This window comes from Engystomops pustulosus, chromosome 2 (genome assembly GCF_040894005.1).
Source record: "Engystomops pustulosus chromosome 2, aEngPut4.maternal, whole genome shotgun sequence".
Taxonomy (NCBI): Eukaryota; Metazoa; Chordata; class Amphibia; order Anura; family Leptodactylidae; genus Engystomops; species Engystomops pustulosus.
In genome coordinates this window covers 183,022,669-183,035,933 of record NC_092412.1, presented here as the reverse complement: position 1 = coordinate 183,035,933, position 13,265 = coordinate 183,022,669, and the positions used below count along the sequence as shown (strand labels likewise).

The 13,265-nt window shown below is 39.4% G+C and overlaps 1 protein-coding gene across 2 annotated transcripts in view; it reads right to left on the bottom strand.

Annotated features, from left to right (window-relative positions):
* SLC26A9 (solute carrier family 26 member 9) overlaps positions 1 to 13,265 on the bottom strand; it is a 62,153-nt gene that overhangs the window by 29,006 nt on the left and 19,882 nt on the right. The window contains exons 1-6 of one of the 2 annotated variants that reach the window (XM_072137482.1): positions 4,593 to 4,704; positions 1,574 to 1,743; positions 730 to 869; positions 536 to 646; positions 280 to 455; positions 6 to 170 (exon numbers count right to left, since the gene is read on the bottom strand). In XM_072137482.1, coding sequence (XP_071993583.1) covers positions 6 to 170; positions 280 to 455; positions 536 to 646; positions 730 to 869; positions 1,574 to 1,698 — 717 coding nt within the window. In that variant the 5' untranslated portion in view covers positions 1,699 to 1,743; positions 4,593 to 4,704. Of the gene's footprint in view, positions 1 to 5; positions 171 to 279; positions 456 to 535; positions 647 to 729; positions 870 to 1,573; positions 1,744 to 4,592; positions 4,705 to 13,265 lie in introns of those variants that run through there. The other variant, XM_072137481.1, reaches the window with a different exon arrangement.

Genomic DNA, 13,265 nt, shown 5'->3' with positions numbered 1-13,265 from the left:
CTTACATAAATAATAGCCAGAGGACCACTGTATGGTGGCACTGTGACTCCAAATATATACTTGAGCACAGATAAAAGAATTTGCAAGCCAGCTGCTGTCATAAAACCACGGATAAAGGACTCAGACAGATATATGGCAACAAAGCCAAACTGCACAAAACCTAAAGCCATCTTAAAGAGGGGACAAAATAAATGAAATGTTGTCAAAATGGCTTAAATTGTAAAAACCTTCAGCTTTACATATGTTATAAGTAGTGCTATGTGAAAGATTTTTTCTGACCTGTATGATTGCTGTCAGACATGCCAATGTTGCTGAAACCTGGAGCCTTGCCTGATTCATTGTCGCTGTGTCCGTTACTGTGGCATTCAATGTCTCATTAAATTTCTGAAAATCAGACTCTGGAGCCAGCTGCATACATACATTTCCCACTATTATACTAATAACAGCAAACGTTCCTATAAATGAAGAGTTTTGGGTTACAGGTAATGACATAAAATAACATCCCAGATACTATAAGACATTTCTCATTCCTTACCTGGTACCATTTGTGGAATTCCTCCAAGGAAGAAGTAAGGCACAAGGGGAAAGAAGGAAGAGTACAGTCCATTTACAGGTGGCAGGTTAGCAAGAAGAGCAAAAGCCATTCCTGGAACCATAAAGGATAAACTGACCAAATCTGTTTCTGAAGACAACTGACCATATACGTTTTAAAATAAAGTTTCAGCTAACCTTGTGGGACCTGAATGGTACCAGAACTGAGACCACCAAGAAGATCTGGAAGAGCATATTCTTTTATTTTATATTTGGGTACCCAAGTAAGTATAGGGAACAGACCAAAAATAAAAGCCTTGAACTTGGCTGGTGTCCAGCTAAAAGAAGCAGAGAAATGCAGAAGGTAAAGAACAAAATAACAATTTTACGTACGCCTCAGGTTATCAAGGCATAACTGTCATTTATGGCACATGGTAATTGGCAGACATATTAGAGTTTTTGTTTTAGGGTCCAGAAGTTTCAGATTACTTTGCAATATTTCATTCATTATTATTTTACATTTTGAAACAGTCGTTTCAAATGAAACAGCATTTCATAAAGTTGAATAGGGGAGTGCAAATAGTGGTTATCGCTACTTAAATTCTACTATGCAAATGCATAGGTTTCTTTTCAGACTATTAGTATGTGTTGCTAATGGAAAGCAGACTAAAAAAAAAAAAAGAAAAGTATTAATTGATATGAAGAAAAAGGACCATATCTGTACAGGGAGATGGGCGTCAGAGTGTAAAATACCCTATGTCCCTTTTATGTATATGTATGTCAGGTGATTAACTTTTCCTTATGGAGATGATGACATTAGCCTCACCAAAATATACAGAACCACCCACTGGACTCTTACTTTAAAATGAGCACTAATGTAGACCAATTAAAGACATATCATACTGAACCCTACAAAAAGGAAGCTCCTTTGTACCATGCTGCGAGAAGATTGAGCTACATCAAAATGCAAGTTTTTTTTAAAAGTAAATTACATTATAAATGAAATACAATGAAAATGAATACATAGTATTCTTGACATTACCTGAACAATTTCCTTGCTTTTCCACCCACTGGGTAACTGCGATTTTTCTTCTCATATTCTTCATTGAAAAGGTCAAGGGAGTATGTAGGTCGATCTACTATGTATCGAGGCCGAGCCTTATCCATGCTTTGGCCCTTAACAGGGGATGTGGCAGGTAGTCCTTCAGTAGGCTAATTTAATAGAAAGAGATATGTGTGTTATTGAACTAGGAATACACGCAAATTAAACACAAAACCAAAATATTTTTTTTCTAAAAACATTAATAGTGCCTAACTGAATCCATAATGGAGTTCATCATGTATCTGTTAAGTTGTCTGTCATTTTGTTGCTCTTTTTCTATTTTGTTTGTGACTTGATTTATGAAATCAAGTCTTAGTATGTAGCAAAGATTTAATATTGCAATCTAACGTGTATTTCTAATTCATACCATTTTTCAGTTCACTTAAGGCAATCACAAATGTAAATATTGAGAGCTTATTAAAAAAAAGGGATTGTTCACTTTCTTTGTCTCAGGGTTAAGTAAGCAGACAGACGACATACACCTGTCACCACTTCATCTGGGTGTGAATACATTTTAGTAGCTACTATAATATATATGACCTTTTCTGGTGCACACACACAAGACAATTAACACTATCCTTTAAAAATGACCTGATACTACTTCAAGAAATAAACGATTAAAGAGCTTTTATGATCTGTAAATATAATATCCAATATGTCAAAAAAGGCCATTAATGTACAATATTCATTGGGGCACAGTTACTAAGGTGCATGTGCCAGTTTTCTGGTGGACTTTGCACAATCTTCCTAGTGCAAACTGCTTGCACAGGTATTTAAGAAGTGTCAGCACCACAAATGTGTTACATGCTACTGTTTTGTGGCATATCTGCACTAGGCATCATGCGACACAAATTAGGGGGCTTTCCGGTGCTCAGTCGGACCGTGCGCCAGATTTAACATGCAAGTCAGACAGAAGTGTGTTGCACGCCCCCTGTTAAAGATAGACCAGAAAAAAAGTGGTGCACTCTGTCGGGCCAGTTCAGGGAGTGCCAGATTCATGAAGAACGGGTACCAGAAATCATGACTCCAGGGCATCCTGCACTATACACAGGCAAGCCACACTTATTTCAGTTTGAACCATTCTTAGTAAATGTGCCCCATTATTTTGCTCATGGATTCCATAGCTGCTGCATTATTTAGAATAGGGACACAGTCATGCACGTGACAGATTTACATACAGTGGCTTAGCAGCAAAGCATCCTTACAACTAATTCTAAAATATTGTTGACTAAACACAAAGGACATAATGGGAATATCAGCTGCTGCTTTCAGAAAGATCACAGAGTGTCCCTATGAACAGCCTGAGTAAATAGGCTTGAGAAAGCAAGGAGAGTTTTCAATCTCTCCGATTGCACCATATCCTGAACGGATATCAGTGTGGAAAAAGTGGCAGTATTTGCTCAAGTTTTAGAGAAGGTTACTATGCATGTCCTATTGTGTTTATATACACGGGTGTGTGTGTATGTTTAATGCCCTATTAGAATGTGGTGACAGAGATGGTCGGTTAATACTGGAACATAGCTGCTGCAACTGGATTGAAGAGGAGATGAAAACCAATGTTGCAGTTAAAAATTATGATTTATATCTGATTAGATAATAATAACCTTATTACCAAGCGCCATTATATTTGGCAGTGCTTTAAAAATCATGGGGGATATATACAAATAAGGGGGGGGGGCACAAGAGGTACAATTGTGCATAATAAGCCATTCGTCCAAGGAACAGAATAAACATAATGTAATAAATAAAAATGCTGCTACTTGAACCAGTCACCAATCATCATCTTGTATACAAATTCAGTAGAGCTGCAGAGAAGCCTGTAGCTTGGTATCCACAAAAATGTATATTATTATTTATAAATAGAGGCAGATCATTATCACTAGATTTTTGTAGTTCCCATGTTGTGGATATATACAAGGTTTTTTCTTGATCACTTGTATCAATTAAGCATAAATAATATCCGTTATTGATCAACCATTATTATCATTGAACAGAAGGATAATCTTGGTCCCTCTGTATTTGACAGCTCTTTTGTTAATGGTCAAATACTTAATGGTCAAATAATAGTTTGAGTTGGAATAAACAATCACAATTGGCGACACAGTCCATAGGCATGTGCTCCTGGAAATGAGTAATGCCTGCACATTAGAAATACCTCTAATTCTTCATATATTTATGTAAAAGCCCCTCCTGCCATTGAAGCTAATGTAGTAAGGGGTAGTTGCACTTTATTTGCGCTAAAGCTTTGTATTTTTAGAATTAAATCTGAAAGCTTGTTTCTGTTTTTATTGTAACTGAAGACACATATGATTTCACAGTTGTCAGCTTAGTTAAAGATCAGCCAAAAACTAACAGGCGTGCATGTTACCTTTGAGACAGGACACCCTAGATATCAATGGAAGGAAATATGTTGGCTGACATATAAAGTAATACAGACAAGATTAGAGGTGGTATAAGTAGATTAAAATATAAGGAGGCTTATTCTATAGGGACCTATTGTCAGTACGTCCCAAACACTGATCTGATATGAAATGAAAATCTTCTTCATTGTAGGACAACCCTTTGAAAAAAATTATATAATAGTAATGTACTTCCTTGCAAACAATTCAGAGACATGGTAAACTTAGTTAAATGCTATTTAAATGTCTTCATCCTTTTAGTGATTGGATAGTAGTTTGACTCCAGAGGCAAGTTTTGGATTACTTTGCTTGTGACTCTACTGGGATAACACGAGCTAGGAACCCAGGAACCACTTGGATGTGATGAGTCACTACTTTAATAACAATATAAAATAAATTCAGGGTCCACAGCAAGCAAAACATACCACAACACTAGGTAGACACAAGTCATCTGACCCCTACATTTTTACACTTTTGTATAAGATTTAAATCAAGATCAAGGCATGTAGAGTTGTGCAATACATTTTGATAAAGCAAAAAGTTTTACAAACAAATCTTACCTTTTTCTAAACCCCATGTTTTGCCATATTTTTGCCCAAGTTCTTTAGCCAAGAAGAACAGCATGTCTAGTTAACTGCCTGTGTTATCTCAACAGTGTTTGACAGTGTCTCTAAGCTTTCCACACCATGCAAAAAACAGATAGGATTCCAAAAATGACTGCACTCCTTTTGTCTGGCACCTGTGTAGAGGAGGCATGCAGGGTTTGGCTGATGTTTGATGACAAAGATACATGACAATAATAACACTACTTTATCTGAATCAATTCCTGGCACATTTTCTGTGCTCATCAGAACAAAACAACCTTTGTGCACATGAGCTTACAATGTTATTGGAGACAATTAGTTAAAAACTCATGTCTTCAAAACTATTATTTAAAAATGTGTATTGCTTCTGGGTCCATTTCTTGTAACATCTATTACGTCTAATTCTGTTACTATGCTTTGAAGATTCTGTGATCTATGATTTGACATTTTTCTTGAGACGCCCCCTCCCCCCAAAGTCTCTAAAAAGATGCAGCTTTCTTCACTACATTCTAAAAATGGTCTATCGGAAAGTCAAACTCAACCATTCAGGATTGTGATTCACAAATTGCCTGAGAAATGCTATTGGAGGAAAAGTTTATACAGTGAAGTTAGGGGTCCCCCATTTAGAGTACAGCACTGTTCCCGCCACCCTACAGTTCATATGCACATGCACTTCAATGAACCACAGTAAAGGGGGATTCTCGTTTGGACATTCACATTCAGTTTCATTAATCTGCCGTATACAGGCAGTCCCCGGGTTATGTACAAGATAGGGTCTGTAGGTTTGTTCTTAAGTTGAATTTGTATGTAAGTCGGAACTGTATTTTTTGTAACCCCAGACAGAATTTTTTTGGTCTCTGTGACAATTGCATTTTAAAATGTTGGGTTGTCAGATTAATAATAAAGCCTCATTGCAGACATATTTGATAACTGTTACAGCTGTTTATTGTAGCCTAAGGCTAAAGTACAGTAAATAACTAATATCCAGTGATCCGTTTGTAACTAGGGGTCGTCTGTAAGTCGGGTGTTCTTAAGTAGGGGACTGCCTGTATAAACATTTCTTCAATTAGATGTTATTAAAAAAATGTTCCTGTGTGAAGATAATTTCTCATAAATGTAGTCATATGGCCCCTAGAAACAAGACTGTGTCCTTGGATATGACCACCTCTGCTGGAGTGATTGCACAAGGAAACTTTTTATATATGAAATGTCCGGGAGTTACTGCATGTCCCACAGCCGTCCTGTGGTAATGATAGCTGAATCCATGTGGTCAGACAGGGCTCAATAGCGCATGTCTGGCCACTGCTGCCAAAATGTGGGGTGGTCGTATCCGAGGAATCTCAACATGGCAACATTTATGAGAAATTATCTTCACACAGGAACATTTTTTTTAATAACATCCAATTGAAGAAATGTTTACATATGTCAAATGAATTTAATTAAATGTGAATGCTCAGATTGGAATATCCCTTTAAGTATGATCTCCTACACACTCCTCCAGTGACAGCTGAATGCCCCCAAAGACCTTGCATCAGCAAATTCTGCATTACGCCTTTTGTTACAGGGTGAGGCTACATGTACACGACAGTAATGGGATCTGTGATTTCACAGAGAAAGCACCCGCTTAGGTTTAATGTTATTAACCATGGACTGAGAAGATTGATATGTAGTTTCTTTGGGAAATGATTTAATATCATAATTTAATATAATAATATTATAATCTCTGATCTATGCTTTGGAATCCAGTGTTTGTGTCAGATCTGTGACTGATAGCCTATCCTGTAGGATTGCGCACACAGACATATAGACACTTTTGACAACTGCTATAGTCCATCCATTGGACTATGCATTGAATGAGAATATTGAATATAATACAATAATATAATTATGAAACATTACTCAATATGCACAGCCTTTTTTTTCGGTAAAATTACATTACATCATTTTATACAATACAGTTTTTTTAAATATTAGCAAATATTCCTTTTCGTAAAGTTAAGACTATTTTTCTAACAAAGATGGATATATTGTTTAGAGCTTATTAATATGAATACAAATTGCAAATAGTATAATAAAAATAAAATTTAGTATATACAATATATGCCAAAACAAATCATAAGCTCTTGTCAAGTCTTATCTTCGTCTTTATTAAGAATCAGTAAAATATACATTAAAAATGTTTTGTGTATAATCTCATTTAGTAGTGTAATTCAGTAGTCACTTTCTGCTATTATATATTCAGTGCACAGACATATTTTCCTCAAGACTTTGTACATGTTCTAGACCATATGATCACTGTGTAAATCTGCGTTTAAAGTATTGGCAGAAAGGAAAATTATAAAAATAAACACTGAGAGCAAACAAGGAAAAAAAAGCGGCAAATTAAATTCTGACTTCTGCAAACAGATGAAGTAATTATATAAGATGTGGACAATAGAAGAGAAAACAAGACACCTGAACATGTTTGATACGTGTCCCAGGCTGATCTCATTCACAGTGGTTATCATATGCATAAAACATGCACATTTATACATGACAATATGCATTACTTAAAAGTATAGTACATGCACATGTATAATGTATATAACAAAATGCACTGTGCAAAGGTCTGAAACATGCACATTAGTACACGACAATGCATTGCACAAGGGTATAAAATATGCTCCTTTTTACATCAAAAAATAGGGCATGAGTTATCCATGAATGAATTAGAGAGACAACAATTTCAGTGAGGGAATAGAGAATAGTCCTGTATTTTTAAATTACAAGATACTTTTGACTTCCATTTCTAAAGCAAATGTATTTGCACCTGCAGGATACAGGTAGCTAGGATATCTGGGTCACAGTGCAAAACCAATGCCTGTTACAGCAAGGTTTATAGCATTCATTGGCCTCACTAGTCACACATAACTGTTCTCACACATCTGGCTGGTTTCTGCTGCTGTGTTTCTATATGGAGCCTAATTCTAGTGCTGTATTTTTATACAGAGACAGGTTCTGGTGCTGTATTTGTGTACAGAGCCCAGTTCTGTTGCTTTATTTATGATATGATCAGTGTTGTTATACTAGTTCTGTATTTCTTTACTAAGCTTTGTTCTGAGTCTGTATTTCTGTATTGCGCTTGGTGTTAGTGCTGTATCTATGTACTAAGCTTGGATTTTTGTATTAAGCTGTTACAATAATTCAGGGGAGGCACATTATTATAATATGAAAGGGCACTGTACATATTTTAATTTAAATAATTTAATTAAAATGCTAATTGTATATACTACAATCCTATACAGAAGAGAATAGAAGAAGTAATACAAAAAAGAAAAAATTAATATGATTTAAATAAATGGAGGGTATCCTGTATCCTGTATTTTGAATCTGTCTCCTCAAACAGTTTTCTTCAAACATAATAGCTCTGATAAGATATCAATAGTGATGATCAAATCTGAAAGCTCAAAAAATGGAAACTGGACTATTGCTGTTGGCTAGCAAGTAATAATTTACAATATTTATTTATTCCTTCTTTAAATACAATTTTTATATTTTAAAAGGTCAGCAGGGTGGATATGATCTTTTCTTTTTTACTATAGCCTGGTGTTCTTATTTACAGATCAAAGGTCCAATAGTCAATAGATCTTTTTCTTCAGTGTGTAGCACATGAGAAAATGAAGGAAATACACGTATTATGCCTCCCCTGCATATTTTGTCTTGATTAAAGATGAACTAACCCTAACCACAAAATTCGAGTCCAAATCGAATTTGGCGGATTCTGCACTAACAACCCCCAAAGCCGAACAGACGCAGCCATTCATGCTTCGTGATTGTGTTCTGGAAAAATTGACAAGCTGGTTGATTGACTACCGAGCATTGAATCAACCAGCTGCAGCCCCTTAACAACCAAAGGTGTGTCCTCTGTGGGCATGGCTGTGATTGGTCAGGCAGGGCATGTGACTATGCAGTATAAGAGAAATAGTTTGCTGGTCCATCAAAATGTAAAAGTTACTGTCGCAGCATAGTTTGCAGTTTTACCAAAATCTGAAAGGAGAAGTTGCTGTTTTGTTTGCCTGTCCATCGAATTCTGCAAGTTGCTGTCATATTAAAATTTGCCAGTCCATTAAAATCTGAAAGGCCCTGTCTCATTATAGTTAAGTTAAGTTTTACCTGTCCCTTCAGCTTTCAATTCCCTAAATCATGGAGAAATAAAGAGGGTTAAGGGCATTTCCAAATTTCTGCTTGAAGAGATTGTTCTTAAATATCTGATGGTGGCAGCTGTCCCACAATATCATAGTATCATAGTATATAAGGCTGGAAAAAGACACAAGTCCATCAAGTCCAACCTTTAAGAATTAAATAAATGTTTTATCCCCATAACTTAGCAGCATGGCTGTGAACTAAAACTTATATTTTTATTAGATATACCTTAAAATATACAAAGGTCACAGGTTGTGAATTCTAAAAACAACAACAACAATCCGTACTATAGACGCCGACCTAGGCGACTATACTGATCACCACAACCCCCAACGGTTGTGGATCAAACAATGGGGATACCACGTACCTGCAAATCACGGTGCCATGCACCATACCATCCAAAAAATACCTTGCAAAGAGGAAATAAAAGATGGTTCTTACCACAACTGGTAATGGTCTGTAGTTGTGTCCAGTGGTCAGCTGTGCTGTTTCCAAAGCACGTACTTTGGAAACAGCACAGCTGACCACTGGACACAACTACAGACCATTACCAGTTGTGGTAAGAACCATCTTTTATTTCCTCTTTGCAAGGTATTTTTTGGATGGTATGGTGCATGGCACCGTGATTTGCAGGTACGTGGTATCCCCATTGTTTGATCCACAACCGTTGGGGGTTGTGGTGATCAGTATAGTCGCCTAGGTCGGCGTCTATAGTACGGATTGTTGTTGTTGTTTTTAGAATTCACAACCTGTGACCTTTGTATATTTTAAGGTATATCTAATAAAAATATAAGTTTTAGTTCACAGCCATGCTGCTAAATTTTGAATATTGAGTGAACCAGAGGCAAAAACGTCCTTGATTTTGGGCCATAATAATACATGCTTTGTGTTTTTTTATCCCCATAACCCGTGATATTTTTTCTCTCCAGAAAGGCATCCAGGCCTCTCTTGAACATGTACATAGAGTCCGCCATAACAACCTCCTGCGGCAGAGAGTTCCATAGTCTCACTGTAAATATGAAGTTCCCAGCCCAACTACTTTTGCCAGCAGGCCATCTACACCCTACACCAGGTTGATGCACTTCCCTTGACTTGCACATGTGCTGAAACTGGTGGTGCAAAGGTTCTTGGCCAACCACTTAGACCTGTTGGAGCTGCTGCTTGGGGTACGTGGCATTCAAACACAGCTGCTTGCCTTTGTGCACTTAGGAACTTTGGCCTGTCAAGCCACTGCTTCACATGTAATGTACCAACTAGGTTGAATTCTACTTTGCATATGCTGGAAAGGGTATTTGAGCAGTAGAAGGCAATTGTTGAATTCCAGATCCAGAACGCCTGGGTGAGTTGAAGTAGTGAATAACAGCACTTCACCAACAAAGAACTGCTACATTGGTTCAGTGCTGCACTTCTTTCAATATGCCACCAATATGGTCATCCCTACTGATGCTATTGTCAGCTCCACCATCCACATCTTTCTCCTGCTTGAAAAAGCTATTCAGGCCATGACGGCGGATGTATTGGTGGCACAGACGGAAGAGGAGGAGGAACAGATGTCAGGACAATCCTCACATAGCTCGCACAGTGGGTGGCTGGGCCAGTGGTCACGTATTGCGCTGAGGACAGGAGGAGTTTTGTTCAGAGCAGGGGGCCTCAAATGAGCATGGCTGGGGAGATGCAGAGCAGGTGGAGGAGACACACTTCTCACCAAGCACAGCTTGTCCCTGCAACTGGGAAGCCTGGCCCAGATGAGCTACTATATGTTCCAGTGCCTTCGCATCAACACCCAAGTTGCCTGGATAATCACCAGTTGTGATTACTGGATGGCCATCCTATTGTATACATGCTACAAGGATAGAATGCCATACTTAATTCCACAACTAATGAATGAGTACTAGGGCAAATTGGTGGAGGCACGACTGGTAATGTTCTCATCTAACATTAAGAGCTCAGTGGCAGCATAGGGAGTAGGACACAAATGCAACAGGAACATCAGCACGACCCCAGGAGGGATAGTGAGCATGGCCACAATGTTGAATGCCATTTTTAATTCCCTTCAAATTCCACCACCATCGGATACAGCACCTAGTACCAGGAGGGAGGCTATGACTTGCATGGTGGAAGATTATATGTCCTCAAGTCTCCAGGTTCTGAAAGATGGGTCATCGCCATACAATTTCTTGGTGGGAAAATTGGACACATGGCCAGAACTTACACTGTACTTCTTACAGGTGTTGTCCTGCACTGCAGCAAGTGTGCTGTCAGAGCATGTGTTCAGCACCCCTAGTGGTGTTATCACCAAAAAGAGGATACGGCTTATCTACAGCCAAAGTTAAACATCCTCACATTTATTAATAATGAAGAAGGTTTGGATCCTACATGACTTGGCTGTGCCAGCATATGAATAAGTTGTTAGAGAGTAGAATACTGTAGCACCTGAAGTTTAACTTGAATTTTATAAAGGATGCATTATCGAAATTTAATGATATTGCCAAATTCTGCATTGCCGGAATTTCAACTTGAAATTGACAAATTTTACGTTACTGTAATTTAATCTTGCAATTGATAAATTCTGTATTTCTGGAATTTAACCTTGAAGTTGAAATATTCTACAATACCTGAAATTTAACGTTACATTGACAAATTCAGCATTTTCAAAATTTAAATTTAAAATTGACAAATTGTTTAGTATCTGAGAGAATAACTGCATGTGCTAGATGGCACATAAAAGTATGTTCTATGCACATATTTTTTATGACTACTTGAGAGCCAAATGGCAGCCAAATAACAGCATGTTAATGCCATATCAGTTTGTGCCAGAAATGGGTGCCTCATAAGAATATGTGTCAGCCACAGTATAGACAGTCTCCGACTTACGACGATCCGAGTTACGAACGACCCCCCTGCATGCGCGGCCGAGGACCCCGTTTGTATCTATGGTTGACCCGTTCCTTGGATCGCAGTAGCTCTGTAGAAATGCCAGATTCCATGCCAGACTTGTGTGTGCCGCTGTGTGCCGCTGGTACGCGGCAACCACCGCCTCTTTAGTGATCAAATCGGAAGGGGAGGTAACTACGGATGCTGTCGTGCGATAGCGGCTTGTAAAGCGCTTCTGTGCCCATAAAGTACAAGCTGCTGGTATCGCGCGACAGCATCCTTAGTTACCTACCTCTCCGCTTGTATCACTAAGATCGCAGTCGCGTTATACCAGCGGCTTGTAAAGTGTTCAGTGCACATAAAGAACAAGCCACTGGTATAACGCAACTGCGATCTTATTGATACAAGCGGAGGGGTAGGTAACTAAGGACGCTGTCGCGCGATACCAGTTGCTTGTGCTTTATGTGCACGGAAGCAATTAACATGCCGCTGATATAACAGGAGCGCAATGAAATTAGGGTGGCTATAGAACAGTGGTGGCGAACCTATGGCACGCGTGCCACAGAGGGCACGCAGAGCCCTTTCTGTGGGCACGCGCACCATCTCCCCTGCCGTTTATACATAAATCCTTACAACTCCCGGCAGGCAGGAAAAGCTGCTGATCGCTCTCTCTCTCACTGAAGGCTGCGTCAGTGCCCGCCCCTCCCCCTCCTCCACTCCCCCTTCAGCCCGGGAACACAAGGAGAGAGACAGGACTGCCGGAGTACACTTCATCAGCCAGCTCCGAGTAAAGATAAGTGCAGCAGGAGGAGAGAGGAGGGCTGGGGCTGCTCTGTGTGTATGTCACAGGCAGCAGGCAGGCAGCTTTGGGACACTAAACAACTATAGGTCCTTATTGTATAGTGTCCCAAACTGTCCTGTATGACAGCTATTCATGGTCATATATATACTGCCCTTGGCCCAGATCTCTTGTTGCTGTGCCATGCTGCCAGTGACCCTGGGGTGCACCACACTACCCTCACTGACAGCATGGCACAGGTGCCCAGAGCTTTATATATATGTGGCCGCAGACCTGTCATATGTGGTGATTTGATGGCAAATTCACCTGCCTGATTCCCTGTAACTTTGCTATTCCCTCAACCCCCACTCCACCCCACAACACATACTGTGCCCTACAAACCCAAATTGGATTCAACAATTTTTCATATTGCCCCTTTATGGGGGTAGTGTCCGTCACTGTATGGCTGTAGTGTCCGTCACTGTATGGCGGTAGTGTCCGTCACTGTATGGCGGTAGTGTCCGTCACTGTATGGCGGTAGTGTCCGTCACTGTATGGGGGTAGTGTCCGTCACTGTATGGGGGTAGTGTCCGTCAATGTATGGCTGTAGTGTCCGTCACTGTATGGCGGTAGTGTCCGTCACTGTATGGCGGTAGTGTTCCTCACTGTATGGCTGTAGTGTCTCTCACTGGATGGGGGTAGTGTCCGTCACTGTATGGCGGTAGTGTCCCTCACTGTATGGCGGTAGTGTCCCTCACTGTATGGGGGTAGTGTCCATCACTGTATGGGGGTAGTGTCCGTCACTGTATGGCGGT